This window comes from Mus pahari, chromosome 1, assembly GCF_900095145.1.
Source record: "Mus pahari chromosome 1, PAHARI_EIJ_v1.1, whole genome shotgun sequence".
In the NCBI taxonomy this organism is placed as follows: domain Eukaryota; kingdom Metazoa; phylum Chordata; class Mammalia; order Rodentia; family Muridae; genus Mus; species Mus pahari.
In genome coordinates, this window is record NC_034590.1 from 44,024,826 (window position 1) to 44,047,265 (window position 22,440).

General features: G+C 40.4%; 1 protein-coding gene across 2 annotated transcripts in view; it reads right to left on the bottom strand.

Moving 5' to 3' along the window:
• Positions 1–22,440, bottom strand: part of Mctp2 (multiple C2 and transmembrane domain containing 2) — a 221,499-nt gene that overhangs the window by 92,683 nt on the left and 106,376 nt on the right. For both annotated transcript variants that reach the window (XM_021210215.2, XM_029532890.1), the window contains 2 exons: positions 9,415–9,517; positions 7,471–7,573 (listed from right to left, as the gene is read on the bottom strand). In XM_021210215.2, the coding sequence (XP_021065874.1) occupies positions 7,471–7,573; positions 9,415–9,517 (206 nt within the window). The remainder of the gene's footprint in view (positions 1–7,470; positions 7,574–9,414; positions 9,518–22,440) is intronic.

Here is a 22,440-nt window from a genome sequence, read left to right on the forward strand (position 1 = left end):
TCAATGTAATCAACTACATAAAAAAAAAAAAAAAAAACAACCCTCAAAGCAGAGGCAGATGGATTTCTGAGTTCGAGGCCAGCCTGGTCTACAAAGTAAGTTCCAGGACAGCCAGGGTTCCAGGGTTATACAGAGAAACCCTGTCTCAAAAAAACAAAACAAAACGAACAAACAAACAAACAACAACAACAACAACAAAACCAATTTCAAAGAACAAAATCACATGATCCTTTCATTAGATGCTGAAAAAGCATTTGACAAAAATTCAACATCCCTTCATGATAAAAGTCTTGGAAAGATCAGGAATTCAAGGCACATACCTAAACATACTAAAAGCAATATACAGCAAACCAGTAGCCAACATCAAACTAAATGGTGAGAAACGTGAAGCAATCCCATTAAAATCAGGGAGTAGACAATGCTGTCCACTCTCTCCATATCTATTGAGTATAGTACTTGAAGTTCTAGCAAGGGCAATTAGACAACAAAAGGATATCAAAGGGATACAAATTGGAAAGAAAGAAGTCAAAATATCACTATCTGCATGTGGTATGATAGTATACTTAAGTGACCCCCAATATTCCACCAGAGAACTCCTAAACCTGATAAAGAACTTCAGCAAAGTGGCTGGATATAAAATTAACTCAAACAAATCAATAACCTTCCTCTACTCAAAGGATAAACAGGCTGAGAAAGAAATTAGGGAAACAAACCCCTTCACAATAGTCACAAATAATATAAAATATCTTGGTGTGAATCTAAGTAAGCAAATAAAAGAGTTGTATGATAAGAACTTCAAGTCTCTGAAGAAGGAAATCGAAGATCTCAGAAGAAGGAAAGATCTCCCATGCTCATAGATTGGCAGGATTAATATAGTCAAAATGGCCATCTTGCCAAAAGCAATCTACAAATTCAATGAAATCCCCATCAAAATTTCAACTCAATTCTTCATAGAGTTAGAAATAGCAATTTTAAAATTCATTTGAAATAACAAAAAACTCAGAACAGCAAAAACTATTCTCAACAATAAAAGAAGTGAGGGGATCACCATCCCTTACCTCAAGCTGTATTAAGAGCAATAGTGATAAAAACTGCATGGTATTGGTATGGTACAGAGACAGGCAGATAGATTAATGGAATAGTATTGAAGACTCAGAAATGAACCCACATACCTACGGTCACTTGATCTTTGACAAAGGAGCTTAAATAATCCAGTGGGAAAAAAAGACAGCATTTTCAATAAATGGTGCTTGTTCAACTGGAGGTTAGAGTGTAGAGGAATGCAAATGGACCCATTCTTATCTTCTTATACAAAACTCAAGTCCAGGTGGATTAAGTACCTCTACCTAAAACCAGAAACACTGAAACTAATAGCGGGGAGTGTGGGGAAGAGCCTCGAACACCACCTGGGCACAGGGGAAAATTCCTTAAAAGAACACCATTGGCTTATGCTCTGAGATCAAGAATTGACAAATGGGACCTCATAAAATTGCAAAGCTTCTGTATGGCAAAAGACACTGTCAATAAGACAAAATGGCAACCAACAGATTAGAAAAAGATCTTTACCAATCCTACAGTTCAATTAGAGGACCAATATCCAATATATACAAAGAACTCAAGCATTTAAACTCAAGAGAATCAAATAACCTTATTAAAGGGGGTACAGAGCTATTTTTATTTCTATAACTCTATAGTATAACTTAAAATTTAGAATACGATACGGCCAGCAGTCTTTTTATTTTCCTTTTATTATTTAAGCCAGTCTACTGGTGTGTGTGTGTGTGTGTGTGTGTGTGTGTGTGTGTGTGTGTGTGTGTATGTATTTCATATGAAATTGAAGATCAGTTTTCCAACTTCTATAAAGAGCTGCGTTAAAATTTTAATGGAGATTGTAATGATTGTGGAGACTTCATTTGGTAGGATGGCTGTTTCACACTATTAATCCTACCAATAGACGAGCAGGAGAACATATGTCTTTCGGTGTCTTTTCCACTTTCTTTCTTCAATATCTTAAAGTCTCTATTATACAAGTCTTTCCATTGCTTGATTTCAGTTCCTTCAAGATTTTGAGCTGTATAGCTGTGGAGTCTTGATTTGTATACAGTTATGTGATTCCATGTGCTTCCAGGAAGAAAGTATATATTTTTAAGTGTTTGATTGGAATGTTCTGTAGATGTCTGCTAGGTCCATTTGGCTGGTGAAATTATTTAACTCTTAACATTTGCTGGGTACAGTAGTCTGGGATGACATCCTTATGTCCAGGCCCTTCTGGCTCCCAGGATTTCTACTAAAAATGCTTGAGTTTACCACAGCCTCTTTACTCAACAGTTTTAAATGGACATCAGCAGCAGACTTAAGCACATTAATACCAAGTAAAATGAGAAGCGGAGGCACATTCTCTACCTTAGACTTGGGAATTTTAATGGACTGTGTCTTACCTCACTGAGATGGCTAGTTTTATGTCAACCTGACAAGAGCTAGAATCATTTGGGGAAAGGGAATCATAGTTGATGAAATGCCCCCACCAGACTAACTTGTGGGCAACCCTGCAGTGCATTTTCTTCATTAGTGATTGATGTGAGCTGGCCCAACTCACTGTTGGTGATGCCACCCTTGGGTCGGTAGTCCTGGTGCTCTAAGAAATGGACTGAGCAAGCTATGAGAAGAAAGCCAGTAAGAAGTACTTCCTTTCTGGATTCTTTTCCAGTTCCTGTCTCTAGCTTCCTGCCCTGTTTGAGTTCCTTCCCTCAGTGTAGAATGGACTGTAATATAGAAATGTAAGCTGAAATAAACCCTTTTCTCCAAGTTAATTTTGCTCATGATGTTTTATCATACCATAAGATTCCCAAAGGAAAACACCACTATATGGTGAGTGGAACTTTAGCAAATGACTTAGGTAAAGACAAGACAACTGCACAAAAATTATCCTTATTCAATAAATAATATATTGATCATTATAAAATATTTTAAACATAAAATAAATTTTGATATTTTGTAGTATGGAGCATTGAACCTAGAACCTCTTCCATGCTAGGCAAATGTTCTGCCACTGAGTTTGAGCCCCAGTTCTCCTTTTGTGCTAAGTCAGGATCTCCTTATTGTCCAGACTGTCAATGACTCTACATCCCAAGTAGGTCTTGAAGTTATGATTCCCCTGCCTCAGCCTACATCTCTGGGATTATGGACCTGTGCTACCAGGTCAAGCTATAGCAATATACCACTAAATGAAGTATTTATTCTCTTATAAAGTAAATAATAAGTAGCACTGACTCCCTTTTCTTGATTCTTTCACATAATTGAAAAATAAAATCAGCAATCAGTCCTTTTCCCTAAGAAATATAATATAAACCCTGAGCATTTTCTTTGATACTTAATTCATGGAGATTTAACAGATCTGGGATGTTTTCTCCCTGTGGTCCTCGTGGGCTGCTTGCTTTAGGGTCACTGTTTCTTGTCAACCCCCACCCTTGATCCCCACTAATAGACATATAAATGTCCCCCTACCCTTCACTACTCTCATCTTGGGCCCTCTTTGTTCTTGCATTATGGCCAATCTTCTGCCCCTCTGTTTAAACTTTGCTCCTGCTCATCCTTCAGTCACAGTCAACACATTACTCCTTCCTATGCCAGCTCAAAGTCCTGCTTCCTAATGTCTTCTCAAACGTTAAGCCAGCTTCTCAGAGCATCTTGTTCCTTTCCTGTGGTTTTCAGTGGGACTTTTGGTTTTCTGTGCCAACTGCACAGACATCTCTCAAGATTTCCTATACCTCTCCTAACATATCTCTTTTGCTGGTCCTAAGTGGACATATCACAGTTGTACAAACACATTCCTACCCTTCCTTATGGCATGGTGCTTGATGGCTGCTCACTGTCACTCTCTAAGAAACCCCGAGGAGTTCAGACTCCAAGAGGAGGCTGTGTCTGATACTAGCCAGCTACAGTACAGGATCATTTCTGGGACTTTGTTTCCTAACTTGTAAATTGCCAAAAATAAATATGTAAGATTAAGTTGTTCGCAAATTAAAGATGTAGCATTGACTTTGTCAGGCATGCACCCTCAAGGAACATAAACTAAAGAAGAAAAATAAACATAGAGCTAAATAGATCTTTAAACAAACCTTCTCAAAATACAGTTCAGTATTATTTGATAATATAATAAAAATTAAATAATTATTGGATTATGGTTTTCAGTTATAAAGAGAGTCATGACATTTAAAAATCACTTATAATCTACATTCTATTAAGAAATAAATTAATTTGGAAAGGTCAATCTTTTGCAGGTAGATGTCACCTGATGTCAAGAATACACAGATCTACCTTAGGATTTGGTCATTTTCCTAATCTGTCAGTCAAGGAATTAGAAACAAATGTGAGTCAAATCAGCTGTATGCAACAGCAGCAGCAGAGCCTGCCACACAGTACCATGGCAGGGTCCCCAGGACAACTAAGAGGATTATAGCCTGACCAGGCTCTTATGCAAGCAGAGCTTGCTAAACCCAGGCTTTCTTCTGACTGTATCACATGCTATTTGTATTTAAAAGAAATAAATAATGTGTCTTGCAAGTTTTATGTCAACTTGATATGAACTAGAGTCACTTGTGAAGAGAAACCTCATTTGAAGTAATACCCAACCAGATTCTTGATTAATGATTGATGTGGGAGGAGGGGCCAAGTCACTGTAGCAATGCCATCCTGTGGCTGGTTGTCTGGGGTACTCTTAAGAAAGCAGATTGATTAATCCGAGGAGCGAGCCAGTAAGCAGCCACCCTGTGGCTTCTGTTCTAGTTCCTGTCTCCAGGCTCCTATTTGAGTTTCTGCCCCCATTTTTCTTAGCAACGAACCAAAGCTCAGAACTGTAGAATGAAATAAACACACACCCCTACCAAGTTGCTTTTGGTCATGGTGTTTTATCACAGCTAACCCTAACATGATGTCAACCTACGGTTCCCCATCTCTCACTAACTAAAAGTTCAAATTTTGTATAGACCTTGGCTCTTGGCTTACAGGGCATTGCAAAGTATGTCTCTCTCCTTCCCTACCTATGGGTCACTCCCTATTCTATAGGTCATTGTGTCTGTCTCCTCCATTCCACTGACACTGTCTTCCTAGCTGTCTCTAGATATTGACAGGCAAAGTTCTTCTTCTGAGCCTTTAACCATAACTGTCCCCTGCCCCTAAAGTTCCCAAATACTCACTCTGAGTGTCCTGTCACCTCCTCGAGTTTCTGGTTGAATGTTCCCTTTCCTGTGACCTCCCCTTCACCACTCAACCTTGGAGAACTTACCTCCACTTCCCTACATTCTCACGGGGTTCAGTGTTGTGTTTTTTATCATGCAACATTGTATATTGACTTTATTTTCATTTTCTTTCTGCATCCTCGTATCGTAGAAAGCATGGACTAAGTTATAAGGGAAGAGGAAGTTTCCCCGAAGTCAGCATTAGAGCACTGCGAGCTAAAATTGCCAGCCACTCAGTTAAACTTCGTCACTGTTTGTCAAACAAATCAATGAACAAGAGAATCTAAGGCAGACTGTTCCTATCATGTAAAAGTAGACTGTAGAGTTTCATTTTTGTTTAAAGTAGAAATTAAGTAAGCTGTGCCTTTTCACTACCTTTCTAGTTGGGGGAGAGACATTTTAATAAAAAAACGCCTGTTAGTTTAGTCAACTGTTGTGTCCACCAGAAGTCCATGCCCCTTTCAGGGTCTTTGTCAATGTCTAAAGACTTCATTGGTTTTCACAACAGCAGAGACGAACAAGTGCCACTGTCACCCAGAGAAGCCAGGAATCTTTTGGGTATCCCAAAATGTACAGGAAAGCCCCATTTAGCAAACAAGCACGCTGACTTCAAGCATCAACAGCCCTCAGATTTGGTCATCCTGATGTAGCTGGATGTCCTGTCTTAGATCTTCTGAGGAGGGACTGAAGGAGAGACAAAGACACAGAGGTCTTGCAGGACAGAAGTAAGCAAGCAAAGCCAGCGTACAAAAAGTTTTATGAACAAAGTAAAAGGATCGAGGGTTTCTAAGTTCTGCAAGCGCATTCACAGGTGAAGGAATAAAATATGTCTCGGATTTGTCCATTAAAAAAGTATAAAGGGGGAAAGGGAGGACATGAGGGAGTGAATAGGGAGAGACAGAAGGAGAGAGGGGAAGAGATAGGAAGGAGTGAGGCAGAGAGGTGGGGGAAGAAAGAATGTGTGCACATATATGCACACTGAATTATAAGGGATAGATGGTTTGGCTTTGTATCAACTCTCTTTAGACTTCTTTTAAAGTGCGTCCCGTATTCCTGCTACATGCATTCTTCTAGGAATATCTGACAAAGTTGTAATAAAAAAAGGGGGGGGGGGAATTCCCAAATTGCCATCTCCTCTCCATGAACCCTGCTGTCTGCCACGGCAGGCTCGGTGGGCTCAGAGCATTTGGCGGGGGGCCGGCTGCAGCAGCCGGCAGCTGCTGCATGTGTTTTCTTGGAGGAGCATCAGGGATAAGAGAACTTGGGGAAAAATTAACCAAGCGATCAAAAGCAGACGAAAAGATATTAAGAGGTACAGTGTTCCCCTCCCTGTAAACACTGTGAGAGAAAGATGAAGTTTGTGGTTAGATCAGAGTGCACAACTCACAAAAAATGTACAAATGGTTTTGGAAAAAAAAAAAACTGTGAGAGAAGAAATAAATGTTCATATTTTGGTGAAGCCATAATGACTGTATACTAATTGTACAAAACTGAAATGCGTGCCTCTATCCAGTTCACTGTACACATATCAATGTCCAATCAATAGGAAAAAAGTAGATACTAAATAATAAATAAATAAATAAATAAATAAATAAATAAATAAATAAAAGGGCAATTCGCCAGCCCCTTCCCCCCTTTCACTCTTGTAAGCACTCTGGGGTGCTTTTTCTAGCACCGTTTATAACTATTTTATTCATTCTGGTTTTCATCTTTGCTGACCCTTCCTAGATTATTGAAACACTCTTGATTTTCCAAGGGACATCTTTTATTTTATTCCACAAAATCCTTCATTTTAATACTTCAACAGAGTAAAGCAGACATAACAGGGAGAACATTAGGGGAAATGGTCTTTAGGAGAACTGAGGACAAATACACAGTAATCAACAATGAATCTAACAAAATGGGCATGGGCGAAGTCAAAAGAAATCCATGAGAATTCCTCAGGATTCTGTAGAATATTTGCCCATTGTGTTTGACTCCTTGAAGTCAGACTGAAAGTGCCAGTCTGAGGGGGAATGAGGTCTGAGAGTGTATTGAAAGATTGCCCAACATGTCTGGTTGATTTAGTAAATATTAAACCAACACAAAAAAGCTATTGTCTCCTTATATCTAAAATATGGAGATAAAGAATAAATAGCACTTTCCATAGTAGCTCCAAGACTGACAAACATAAAGTGAGTCTAGACTATAGAAGCTCTGACTTATGAATTGTTGATTAATGCAGAAGACTTACAGACAGCAAGGGGATGGCGACTTTTCCAAGAAAGTCCGGGGCCTTGTCTCCATCCTCATCGAACACTGTCACTTCCAGCACATCGTGGATATCTTTAATAGGGCTGAAAGTGAAGGGATCGGGTATTATACACAAAAACATGCGAGTGACGCCTGCTCCATGAAGGTCTGAAAACACTTGCACTAATTAAGTCTGTGTGTCCTCGGAGTATAAAACTATCATTTAATTAAACTCCAAAAATTAAATCAAACTGACTGTATTCCCAGACCATCCATCATGGAAGATTCAGATGTGCACATCATGAAAGAAGTTAACTTTTTTACTGTGGCATTTTCTACACATGTGTGAGCTCAAGGGTGATATTGTTAAAGAAGGAGGATATAAAAAAGAAAGAGAAGAAAGAGAAGAAAGAGAAGAAAGAGAAGAAAGAGAAGAAAGAGAAGAAAGAAAGAAAGAAAGGAGGGAGGGAGGGAGGGAGGGAGGAAGCAAACAAAGAAGGGTTAGGGATTTAGCTACTTAGCAGAGTACTTGCTTAGCAAGTGCAAGGTCCTGAGTTCATTCCTCAGCTCTGGGGGGAAAAGGAAGGAAGGGAGGGAGGAAGGAAGGAAAAAAGGAAGGAAGGAAAGAAGGAAGGAATAGAGAAGAAAGAAAGAATAGAGAAGAGAGAGATCATCGGAGGAAGGAAAAAGATTGCAAAGTCACTCTGAAATGAAAAAAAAAAACAAAAAAAAGCAAAAGAAAATTCACCTTTAAAAAACTTAGTGAGTGTGAGAGGCTATAGAGAGAGCTCAGTGGTCAGAGGACTTAGTGATCTTGCAGTGGGCCAGGTTCAGTTCCCAGCTCCCATCCGGTAATGCCCAACTGCTTGTAACTCCAATTCTAGAGGATCCCAAACCCTTTTCTGGCTTCTGTGGTCTTTTGAATGCAAACATGGTGCACATAAGCCTGCACAGATGTATACACATACAAAAATAAATCATGAGCAAACAAATATTTTTAAAAATATTTTGAAGAAAATGTGGTAAAATTCATTATTTGCTGGAGTATGCAGAGAGCTTGTTTTAGAAACATAAAGTACCATAAACCCCATCTACAGCTTTAAAAACATGTTTTAAAATATTGAACATAATCCAACCACGACGGACAATAAAAAAAAAAAAAATAGAGCCATAGCTATTGTCACAATCCCTTGTGTCTGGCAGATACAATGAGATAAGTTGGCTGCTGTGTCTCCAGCTGATCCACTTCCCTTAGACCTTTGTGAGACATTCTTTGAACACCACTATTTATTTACCCTGGAAGCAAATTTGACTCTTCCACTCACAAGCACAGACTAAAAGGTCAGTTTTGTGGGGGTGATGTAACATCAACTCACACAAAATCAATAGAGGCCTCCCTTCACAATCACACACCTTGAAATATAAGGTGAACTGGGATACTATATACCCAGCTTGCCAGAAGCCCACGTTTGATGAAGAACACGGGGCAGTCTGAAGAGGATTTGCAGATAATCTGTATTTTCCAAAAGACTCTGGCAGAATACAAACCTTCCTGCATTTAAGATAGTATCATAACATGTAAGTGCTTAGAATTTAAGGCAGGACTCCATTTGTAACTTTTCTTAACCCAGAAATAGATTAGTCTGGACGTCTAGAAACTTCCATCTATCTGCAGATTAATTTAGTCACTAAAAGATCTACTTTATAAATGTCTCCTAACAGTCCCTTACAGTTCCAAATGGTCTCTTCTATTATTAAGCCATACTATAAAATGAAAGGATAAAAGGTTTTCAGAAGAAAAAAAAAAACAATAAAATTCGCTCTTTGCACATAAAACTGGGTGGAAAGTTCTCCTCAAGAGCCCCCCGCCTGCCCTATACACATCAGAGATAATTGCTCTCTAAGTTAAAGCTGCTCCGAGGATCCGAGGGCATGGCACACTTACAATGTAAAAACTTTGTTCCACTCAGGATTGAGGTTTTTGTAAATGGTATGTGTCTGAAGTCGGTCATTGCCCAACTCCAATAGGCAGAAAGGATCACTCTTCCCTGGAAAGAGAACACAGACAACCATCAAAGACAAACATCTCTAAAGGGACACAGCAAATTGAGCAAAAGCTCTGTGCTTTCACAATGAAACTGTGAAAAGGGAGAGAGAGAGAGAGAGAGAGAGAGAGAGAGAGAGAGAGAGAGAGAGAGAGAGAGAAAATGAGTGAGCGAGCTAGCTCTCTCAGCAGGTTTGCTGGATCCACATTTGAGAATTCAGAGAGGCAGGAAAGCCTGTGAGTGTTCGGAATTGTCACTCTGAAGACCAATGATCACAACTCTCACAGAAGGGGGCACCAGGTTTTCTTGTAGAAGAACCCACACTTCCTTGTTTGTCTTCAAAATGAACTCAGTAGCAAAATAAAATAACCCAATTAAAAACAGGGGAAAGACTTTAAAAGGCATACAAAGCACCATGCATGTAAAAACTTATTTAGCATTACCCATCTTCAGGAACATGTTAATCAAAGCCACAGCGATAGATCATCTAGCCCCAGTTACAGTGCCTATTATCAAGCAGGCAACGATAGGGCTGGAGATGTATTCAATGGGAAAGTACCTACCACGTGTAAGGCCCTATGTTTGATTTCTACTACTTCAAGAAAACAGAAACAAAGATGACAGTAACAAGCACCAGAAATCTCTGAGGGAAAGGAAGTCTTAGGTACTGTTAGTGGGACGATCAGTTAGCAAAGCCAGCATGGAAAAACATGGTTGCTTTAACAGTCATACACAGCTATTTCATCTGACAGCAATTACACTTTCATGTATATATCCAAGGGAAATGGTTTCAGCCTCTGGAGTATTGTATCCATCACAGCATTCCTTACAATAGCCAGAGATGAATACAACATAGGTGCCCATCACCTGATAAGCATAAGGAAGCAAAGGGGTACATACAAATGACAGAATAATACCCAGGCATAAAGAGGACTCAAACATAAGAAGATTAAATCATGTCATTTGCAGTAACACAGATGAGCCTGTAAGGCAATATGTTATATAATTCACAGAAAAATAGATACTGAAAGGTCTTACTCATATGCAGTAGAGACAGAATCAAGAAGTAGGGTTGGAGCTGGAGAGCTGGCTCATCAGTTAGTTATGAGCATTAGCTACTCTGACAAAGGGCTCTAGTTCAATTCCCAGCACCCACTTGGCAGCTTACAACAATTTCTAGTTCCTTCTGACCTTCACAGGTACCAGACAAGCAGGTGGTGCAAAGACATACTTGCAGGAAAACACCCAGAGAAGCAAATAGTAATAATAATAATAATAATAATAATAATAATAATAATAATAATAATAATAATAATAAATCTCAAAACATCAGGCAGAAGCATAGTGAAAGAGTGGTTACAAGATGCTAGAGAAGAGAAATGGAGGGGTGGATGGAGAAATTTGTGCACAAGGTTATGGTTAGACAGAGGGATGAATGCTGGTGTTCCTTTGTGTCATATGGTGACTATAGCTAATAAAATTGTATGAAATCTATTAAAAGAGCTAGAGGAAAGAATTTGGGATCCTCTTATCCAAAGAAGGGCTGCTGTATGAAGTGAAAGACATGGAACGTATGCTGATTAGCCTATGACACCACCGCGGACAAAATCAAACAAAAACAAAACCTCCACACTCTGTGACACTGAGTTCACACCGCACTCTGTGACACTGAGTTCACACCACACTCTGTGACACTGAGTTCACACCACACTCTGTGACACTGAGTTCACACCACACTCTGTGACACTGAGTTCACATACCAGTTAAAAGCAACACATTTAAAACGAACACTGTTACCTCTCTAAACTTTCTTAGGTCAACAATAATGCTCCTATTCTCTGAAACCACTAAAAAACATTGGCTTCCATGAACTGTGAGAAGACACACACACACACACACACACACACACACACACACACACACACGCACACTCTTCTAAACTAAACCCCCACCCTAAGTGAATAAGTGGGCATGACCTGCATTTTCATAGGAGACTAGGTGTGCTAATGTCTGTGATGCTATGAAACATACAAAATATTATTAATTAAGTAAGGTTAGCAGTTGTTTTTCACTTAAAATTTTCACCTCACAAGGTTGGAAGTCATAAAAACCTGAGTTCTAGTCGCAAGAACTCGCAAAACCATGGGCAAAATAGGATGCAGAGGCAAGAGAAGTCCCAAAAGGTTCTGGGCCACATGGCCTGATGTATAGTGACAAAAACACACAGAGAGGCACACAACAAACACAAACAAACAAAGTGACATACACAACACACACACACACAGACACATAAAGGCACACATAACATACAGAAACACACCCAATACACAGTCACACAGTGACATACAATATACAAACACAGAGACACAAAGACACACACATCACACACAGACGTATACATAGATATGACACACATGCAGAGACACACAATACAGTCACACAGGAACACACAACACATAGGAACACACAACATACACACACAGAAACACACACATACACAATACATAGCCACATAGGGACATACAACACACACACAGACACACACAATATACCATGACACACATACATATACAATACATAGTCACATAGGGACACACAACATACACAGACACACAATATACTGTCACACAGATATACAACACACACACACACACAGAGTCTAAAACAACGTGGAAGGTGACAACTGGCACTGGACATTGTCTTATGACCTCATATACCACTGTGGCATGTGGGTGTTTGCACTTGTACATAGATAGGAACAGGTGTGCACACCTGTGCACACACACACAAAATTAACTCATTTCTCAACTTCTTTTTTTTTTCACCCCCCCATCTCCTTCTATCTAAAAGAAGAACACACGTAAGAAGTAAGGACACCTCCAATCCAAAATCGGCTTGACAGTCTCCAAGTAAAAACCTATTACCTGCCACTGGTCCTGGCCAGGAGGCTTAGGATTTACTTTGTCATGGAAAGAAAGAATAACTACAGAGTGTCTACATGCTATCAGCAGGGCATGCAGGACTTAAATATAGATGTCCATCTAACAAGTAGCCAGGGCCTACCACAAGGCAGGTTCGGGCCTCCTGATCTCTTAGGCAACCTTCAAGTTGCTGAACTTACATCTAATTCTCTTAATAAATAGCCAGGAGGGCTAAGGACCTGAATATTCATACAGAGCTTATTTATCTCATAGCTTGAACATGAGTAAGATTAACACTTTAAGAAAAGGAAAAGGATAAAATGGAGAAGTGGGGGCAGGGCTAGCGGTAACCAGGAGACTGCCCATCACACTGAATCATGGCCTGGATACTCAGAAGCCTAGAAGAAGCTTTTGACATCCAATTCCACAATCCCATTGCCCTTACCCCGATGGAGCCATGGGTTTAAATGGAAGCACCAGGGCAGTCAGCTATGAACAACGAGAAGGACCTGTCTTGCCTTCACAGAAATGTAATAAAATAAAAATGTAGAGAACCAAAACTATGTACACTATCACCCCAAACCACACGTGATAGATGATTAGATAATGATAACATTATCAACCATTGTACACACATTCGATTGTAGCTCTCTCCCAGAGAAAAGCCTGGATTGCCTCCTGCTTCCCCAGGATGCTGGCTCAGAGAAGCTATTCTTGTCCCTAAGTCTGTCTGTGGCTGTTCCTGCTATTAATTGTGGCTTTTAGAATTCTCTGAATGAATGTGGCTTCGACCTGTTTTCTAAGCACATGGTGCAAGGTATCTCAAACACAGAAAGTGCAGGCAAAATGGCAAGGATGCAGAAATCCATCAGCATACACACTGGCAAAGTCTTCCAAAGAAAAAGTACAAGAGGAACCTGTTGTGGCAGAAAGGAGGGCTCTGTCATAGTCCTCAGCGTGGACTCTGAGGAAGACACCAGCACTGGCTGCTATGCTCAGGAGCAGCAGCACACACACCTCCTCCCCAACCTAAGCTGGAACAGCCACTAGCTACTTAACCGTTTGTCAGACTATTAGTAGGTGTCAGCACTGTTCCTCTAGAGACGGCAGCATGACATGCCATCAGCACTGGCTCTGGGGAAAGCACCTGACACTTTTAATGAAAGCCCTGGGGTTGGTACACAGCAGGGCAGAGACACTGCCGTCCTGCAGAGGCACAGGTGGGCTCGAGCTGTGCCCAGCTCTCCTGAGCAGGCCTGTGCCTAGCTGTCCTAGCTAATGAGGAACACGCTCCTCTCCAGAACCCAGAAACTTCAGTTATGTGTCTCCGAGGAGCCTACTGCACTAACTCTCTGAAGATAATTCAGTCAAAGCTCATTAAAATGCTGCATTTATTAATATTACCGGTATAAACAGGCAGAGTGAAGAGGAAACAAAGACATGACCGTTGCTTATAGAGTAATTTGTGGACAATTTGGACATTAGTTTCTTTCTCTTACAGGTTTCAGAGAGTCAGATTCCCCAAGATTTAAATGATGAACGTTTGTATTGAGGACAATGATCTGTCATAAAATGTGACCATCCAAACGCTTCCCAATGATACTAAGAGAACATGGAGAGGCTAACTGGAATTTGGACATCCTCGAGATCATTTCTCGACACCTTATTTTGCTGTCAATTTCTAGACAACCTCTCATAGTGGCACTGGTTCCTGACGAGGTACCACTTAATAGCTATTATTTTAAATTCAAATTTCACTTATATTCTTTAAACAGCAAGTTAACAATTTTGCATTTTGATAGTTTACCTTCATTTGGATGCACCCAGTGTTATATATTGGTATTTTGGAAGTGATGTCAGTCATTTGAAAGCTATTTCCTGAACTTCTACTCTATTCCTAATACTGACCAAAACACAGATACACAAAACTCACTCAAGCCTCTTCTGCAAGGATTCTCTCCAGAGGAAAGGACTATGTAGGAGAAACAAATGGATCCTTCCTGAGGAGTTGTGGACAAATTATTCAGGAAGGTGTTGTGTATACACACGTACAGTTGGCCTATCCTATCGGATGGGTCTAACAAGCACAAATTATATGATATGTCACTATTCCTATGATAGCTTTACCTGTTTCAATAGAGACAGCTCTGTCATCATTTATACACCATCCCTCCAGTTCAGGGATTACTAAGATAGAGATTAGTTGTTTAATGACTATGGGTGAATGTGTGTGCATAGTTTTATAAAATTTACACATTTTATATGAGGGGATATATGAGCATCCTTAGATCCTAGTGTTGGAGGAGTCCTGGAATTAACTCTCTACACATGTGGAGGTCCAACTGGGAGCAGGCATACAATGGCAACCAGGACATGTAAGGTCTGGCTTAAATGTCAGGACCAATAATCCTCATGGGGGCTGATTTTACCCATCTAGCATCCTGAGCTCCCACTGACGGATGGCTCAAAACAATTGGCTAAGCTGGAAGAGAGGACACTGGAGATGGTAGTGGCTGAAGCAAGTCATAAGGCATGCTGAGAGCTGGGACAGGCAGGCAGGGAACACAGCCACTTCAGACTGCATTTCTAGAAGCGCTATTTACCTGCTTCATTTCCATTAGTTTGTAAACCTTACCAACAAATTCTGAAACAAATTTTAATTGCCCTTTCTGGAAATCTCTAGTATCCAACCGTTGCTCCTATAATTTGTTCTGATTTACCTTCTATATTCATCAACTCCAGTAAGGTGGGGTCTCTGTTCCACCATGCATCTCATCAGGTTATCCTTCCTGTGTAGAACCCAGAGGTACAGGATTCGTGCCTACTTTCCATGGGAACAACTGTCCTTGCGATGCCCTGACAACTGTCCCCCATCCTGTGTCTAATTCAAACACAAACTGTTCATGGGACTCCTCCTCCAATGTCCAGGATAGCCTCCAAACCCCTATAGCCATTAGTTTAGGTTTTATAATGCCTCCTACATAATATATCCGCTCATTGATCAGACAGACCTCTTTGAGATCCACAGTGTGAAATCTTCAGTACCGGCACTTCAGAGGGAAGCAATGATCTCCAGCCTTTCTGGGCTTTTCACATATACCCTGCATTTCCAAATAGGTCTCAGAGTCTTCGAGGGAAAAGGATGGCTTCCTGAGCACTATGTAGACAAAGGCCACTTTGCTCTGCTATAACAGTGATCTAGAACAAGCTAAGGTCACGTTGGTACTGTGAGTCTAGCAAAAGGCAAAGGAGGACTTTATTTCTCTGAAAATTTGTTCCGTTTAAGTTTCTGAGAGTTTAGTACTCCAACACACAGAGAGAATAACTAAGGACCATGATGGAAGCTATTTTTCCTTTTAATCTCACTCCACACTTCCTGAGTTCCAAAACATACCAGCATCCTCTGCACTTCCCTTACATTTCTCTCTGTCCACTGCCTCGCCCCTCTGCCAAAGCCTTGCTCCTCAGAGCTGCTAGAAAACAACTTTGTCAGTTCACAGCAGGTCATGCCATTCCTCTCTCTTAATCTTCCAATTTTCTTCCTCTGACTGCCAAGTGATCCAGTAGGTTCTCCCCTGCCAAGTTCCCCTACAAGATCTATTTTCTGGTCTCACTTGATCTCTTTCACCCTGGATGGACCTCCAAGAGCTTGGAGCCAGAATGCCCAGCTCTTGTTTCTGCCTGACAGCTCCTTTTCGGTTCTACTCCTCAATTTAACACATCACCTTCTATAGGGCACTGGCGGGAGCTCTTCAGTGAGGCTCAGCTCTGACCTCAGCAGTACAATGATAATCCAGCATCTGCTGCTGAGGGTGGGGAGCTGTTTCTAGCCTCTAAAGTAAGTTAGGATGGAGTGTGACCCTGCCTCTAACACCTGAGTGACTTACACTACCTCGTCAGATGCCACCCACGACAAGGGTTCACTGGCACTTGTGGCACCATTAAGTTATAACTGGCAAAGGCTTCTACATCCTCCCAAACTTTATTTCAACTGGAGTCCACATTCTTTGGCAGACAGTTAAAATGGACAGGCTGCCAAGGCAGATTTATATAGTTTTTAATGTGTTTTTCAAAAGTCCTCAATTTGGGCTCAGCTGTCCAGAAGGATCTCATGAAAATTAAAAGCATTCAATCACTATCACGGAGTTCTAGAAATTCCAACTATAGTTGTCCCCCTGAAAATAGAGCATCCATCCTTTAAGAGGAAATGTATTGCTATGGATACAGCTCCCAGAGACAGACAATGAAAATAAACCATAAAATGGGCATGTTGGTTAAAATTCCCAGTGAACAATAACTACAGGCATGCTATTCTGATACAAGTGGATTAAAAAAAACATGTAAACATAACAAAATAAAAACTGTACTGTTACAATTTACAAAAATGCTTCAAAAGTCAGTATTACAACAAATGACTGGAAGATTTCTACTCTGTTCTGAGAGGTTTCAATGTGTTGGTTTAGTCAACAGTTTTCTGGGAAGAAAATTGTTTTTATATATATAAAAAAATTTGATGAGCCAACAAATGTGGTTTTTATAGCTAAAATGATTATCCCAGATTATCAAAGTGTGAAACACAGGTGTCTGACAGTTTAGTACAAGAACTTCCTTACTATAGAACATTTTTTTTCCATTTTTACCTGATAACTAAACAGAAGTAATAAAAACAAAGTATCCTTGAAGGGTAATGCCCATTTCAAAAAGTGACTGAAAAATCTAAAAGTGATTAGAACACTTAATAATTCCAGGATTACTTAAAATCAAGGAAGGGTGTAAACAATAGTTGAAGAAGTCAGAATTTGACATTTTCCATGGTCAGTTGCACACTAATAAAAATAGACATAATAAAAGACAAGGAAAATCATGAACTGAGTATAAAGTACATAGCAGGCATGTTCATTTAGGCTTTAATTTAACCCTAAAATTACTCACAAGAATGTGAAGACTCACAGTGGACCCAAGGCCAGTAAGTGTGAGAACCAGCTGACACCCGTCATTCTTTCTCTATATATCCCAATCCATAAGAAAAAGGGCTCTTACATGAGCAGCAATAACCACAAAAATCAAGAGAAAAAAAAAAAAACACATGCATTGTCTGTCATCATCAATAAACATATCAATGACCTGTGTAGGCTTGCCCAGGAAGGTGGTGTAGGCCAGTGGAAGGCTGCATGCACTGCCTAGTGGACAGAGTGTCTGAAGAAAGTAATGAGAGCATACTCTGGCATGTTGGATGTGCCAAGAGCTCCTCCTAATGGCATAGCCAAGCAAACAGCAAACTGGGTGCCCCTCCCTGATTCAGCAGGCTCCTTCCTGAAACAGAGGACACACCCCAGTCCCGACATCTGGAATTCTGCGGAGCACATAGAGAAGACCCAGCTGCACCCGAAGATCCTAAGTTACTAGGAGTCTGTTCACCTAGGGAAGACACTGGGTGTTCAAAAGTTAAGTGTCACCACACTGCTAACATGCTGACTTTGCTCTGCTTCAGAACTTCAGAAACCTGTCGGGGAAGGCAAACTGTGTTCCTGGGAAAGCAGAAATGGCGTGGAATGAAATACACTTCTGAATCCTAGAACTGCATCAGGTCGTGACACTGGGACTAACCCGCTTAGTCATCAAACAAGGCTATCTCATCACAACTTGCTTTTCTTGCTCAAAGACATGTTGTCCTTCACATTCCTCTGACAGATGCGCTTGGAGATTATTTAATTTGGCAGATATAGTTGGGAACCTTTTGTGGCCCATGGCTGATTTTTATGACCGAATATGTTCAAATCTCTCAAGAATAAAGTAAAATTGTCTGTGAGGTTGCTGAAGGGCAAGTAGATGCCAACACTGGGTAAAAATAGTAATTCCAAGGCTGGGCCTTTCTTTGCCTCCTGTGAAGTCCACACTGCATCATCCAACTCTGCAGCATCGTTCTGTTCTCCTCTAGGTGCAGAATGATGATTATTGTGAAGAGAATCCGCTTCTCTATCTTTGGGTATGATTCATGGGTGCCATCCGCAAGGGTGGAGTACTAAGAATAAGGCATAGGGAGATAAAAAATATCTCATCTAAAGGACGTGTTTAAACAAGGAGAGTGATTAAACTCATGAAGAGAATGTTGAATTAACAGAAAGGTGGATGTGTATGAGAGAGGAGCCAGGACTGAATGCTGAACATATGCCTACGTGCTATGCAAAGGCTACGGTTTTTAAACTAATTTGTTGAAGTGACTCTTCAGGTTTTCACCACTCCATAATCACATTGAGCCATGTGGGTTGGGCATGCAAGTTCACTCTCTACTCTCCACCACTGATTTCTCTCAAATGTAAGAGAAGTGTTTTTTTTTTTTTTTTATTAATCATTTTATTCTTTTACATTTCAAATGATATCCCCCTTCCTGGTTACCCCTCCACAAACCTCCCGGCCCATCCCTCCTCTCCCTCTTCCCCTTTGTATCTATGGGGGTGCTCCTTCACCCATTCACCCACGCCCACACCTCTAGCATCCCCCTACTCTGGGCACCAAGCCTCCCTCCCCTCCCATTGATGTCAGATAAGGTCATCCTCTGCTACATATGTATCTGGAGTCCTGGCTCCCTCCACGTATACTCTTTGGTTGATAGATTAGACCCTGGGATCTCTGGGTGTCCCAGTTAGTTGATATTGTTCTGGCTGGAAAATTCTTCATTTCTCAAATGCCTTTCTATTAATACACTGCATACTTTATTATCTTTGCATAGTCTATGAGATGCATTTTGCAAGGTTCCTTAACTTTTTCCAGCATTTGATATGCCCCATACAGGTGAGAACATTCAGAACCAGTCTCTGTTGGGGCTCCCACCATAGCTAGAGAACGGGTCCTCCATTATTTCAGCTTTATCCAGGAAAAAAAGGAGGTGGGGCCAGGGGCCTTCTCTGCCACTCTCTTTTAAGTCATTAGTTTACGGGTTTATATTTTTTTCTCTAAAAAGCAGAGTAAACTCCGTTGGTCTTATCAAACAGTACACACCTGGAGTCAAAAAAGGAGTGTGTTGTTTTATGAGTCAAGGCCTTGTTACTAAAGAAGTAAGGACATCAGACTCCATAGCCCAGTGCTTTAAAGCACTAGGCTTTCCGAGGCTCACAGAACTTGTGATATAAGCTTACAAACATGAGGCTCACAGAACTTGTGATATAAGCTTACAAACATATCAGACAGGTTCCTTATTAGAATAACTGCTTATAGATGCCCAGAGATAATGTTAGCATGGACCTCGGGGGGGTTAAAAAACAGCTTTCACCAATTTTTAAGGGCATGTCACTGCCTCACTGTTTTAACACAGGGTCTCCCTGTATAACCCAGGCTAGCTTCAAATTTGCTATATTCTCTTCTCAGTCTCCCAAAAGGGTGGACATTTTTAGGTATGTTCCATCATGCACATGTATGTATTTGGCTTTCAAACACACATGTATTTAAATCCTTTTCTCTCCAATACAGGGTCTCCTGTAAGCCATGCTTGCCTTGAACTGTCTGTCAAGTGAAGAGCAGCATGGAAGCTTCGAATCCTGCAGACCTCACCCACCCAGTGCTGGGATCACTGGCTGGCAACTCCACAGCTGGTCTATGCAGTGCTGAAGACTGAGCCCAGAGCTTCATGCAAATTAGGCCCTGAGCTACATCCCCAGCTGTCTTCACTTATATACAAAGAAAGTTCAACAACTCAACACTAGAGAAATAAAGAAAGAAAAACCAAGATACAGGGAAATTTAAATTCACTCATAATGAATAACATTAATCTCTCTGTCTCTCTGTCTCTCTCTCTGTCTCTCTCTCTCTGTCTCTCTCTCTCTCTGTCTCTCTCTCTCTGTCTCTCTGTCTCTCTCTCTCTGACTCTCTCTCTCTGTCTCTCTCTGTCTCTCTCTCTCTGTCTCTCTCTCTGTCTCTCTCTCTCTCTGACTCTCTCTCTCTGTCTCTCTGTCTCTCTCTGTGTGTGTGTGTGTGTGTGTGTGTGTGTGTGTGTGTGTGTATCTCTCAGTAGTTTACAAATGAATGTACTAATAGGACTGGTAGGATAGCTCAGTGGGTGAAAGGGCTTGCTGCTCCAACCTGATGATCCAAGTTTTGTCCCCAGAATCCACATGGTAAAAGGAAAGGGATAACTACTAAAAACTGTGTTCTGAGCACATCACAGCAAGCATGTACCAGTGCTCTTTCTCTCTTGTGAGCAACCGTGAACAGATTACACCTCCCTACACATACATAGATGATGAATAAAATTTAAAATCCCTTTGCGCATGCAGTAATTAAAAAGTAAATATATGTCAGAGTCCCCATGCCTTTAGGTGATATTGATGGTATGCTGATAATATACACATAGTGGCTGATACCTTCTGTGACATCTGGAAACCTACCCACTGATTTAGCTCTTTATATATATATAAAAAAATGTTTTATGAGACATCCACTTCATCGTGTATATTTTTATCCCAATATTCTAAAAGCTAACATTTTTATCTTAATTTGTTACAACTATATAATCATTTTTAACAAATTATGAGTATTTCAATTTGAGGGCAAGAGATTTGAATAGCTCACATTTCCATTACTACTCACAAAAAGGAGTGACACTGAAATCAGAGAACTGCCATAGTTTTTGCCATGTTTCCCTGCTCCTTCCACATTAAAGGGGTCCCTGCTCACTGAAAACACAGCAAGAGGGAGTTCTGTGAACCACCTCAGCTTCTGCTTCACACAGATTTCTGAATCGGGGGAACCAAATTCAGACTGCCAGGTCTCCTCATTACATAGCAGTATTTTTAAGTAATAGGCAATCATTAAGATAGACAGATGGGCAGACAGACAGAAAAATGTGAAAAAGAAAGAAAGGTCACTTTCACCCCAATTAAAATGAACATCACCATTCTTTAGACAATATTACTTGCATACAGAATCAATATGCTTAGTTTTTAAATATTTTATCAATTCTCTAAAAATATCATATTATCTATTTTGATAATATTCATTATCCCAACTTTGTCTAGATCCACCCTCTTGACCTAGACCCTTATCTCCCTACTCACCCCACCTGTGAATTTTCTCTTCTCTGCATTGAGTTTTTGTGTTGCCTAAATAGTATTGTTAGTAGGACCTGCCCTGGAGTACAGTATGCCTACCAGTGGTCGGTCTCTGTCTCTCTGTCTCTCTGTCGCTCTCTCTCTCTCTCTTTCCTCCTATCACCTGTCAACAGCTTTTTTGGACCAGCTAATCCTTGGCATAAAGTACAAACAATTATCGTTTCCACTTCTCTTAGTACTGTTGACACTGAGCGGATCTTCTGAGCCGTGATGAGGGATGCCATTGTTTAGTTGGTCTATTCTATATTACCAAAAATGCTAACTACTAATAATTATCATAATGGCAATAATACTTGCGTTTCCACTGTATATCTTTGTTGCTGACATCTTTTAAATATGTACCCCTTCTGTATAACTGAAATCCATTCCTTTCCATATGGAACAGGTACACTACACTGAAAACAGAGGGAGGAGCTAACAGCTTATTATCTTGGGAGGCGGAGGGCAGCCTTTGCTACAAGCTTTTGAGTCTAGTTTGAAAAACCAACCCAAAGTTACATTATAGCTGTAGGTTAGGTCAGCTTTGTCTTCTAAATACAGTGCAGTGGGTGGGAAAACCCGGAAGCCTAAGAACTATAAGAAACAAAGACTAATAATTTAATTCTGAAAGCAAAGATTCATATAGTCTAAGCATACATTTGTCTAATGACAAGTCACTTTGCCTCAATTTTGGATAGATATAATTTGCTCATCAATAATACACAGACAGAAAACACGAGAATGTTTAGTCAAAACTCTCAGTCTTACTGCTCTCTTCACTCTGATCGATTCTATCATCAGTCCAACATGATCCACTACTTTGAATATCTCTTAAAAAGCAAAACAGTATCTCCTTACCAATTAACATTTTATAAAAATGCTTTCACATTACCTCCTGGTATTTACAAAGACTCATATTAGG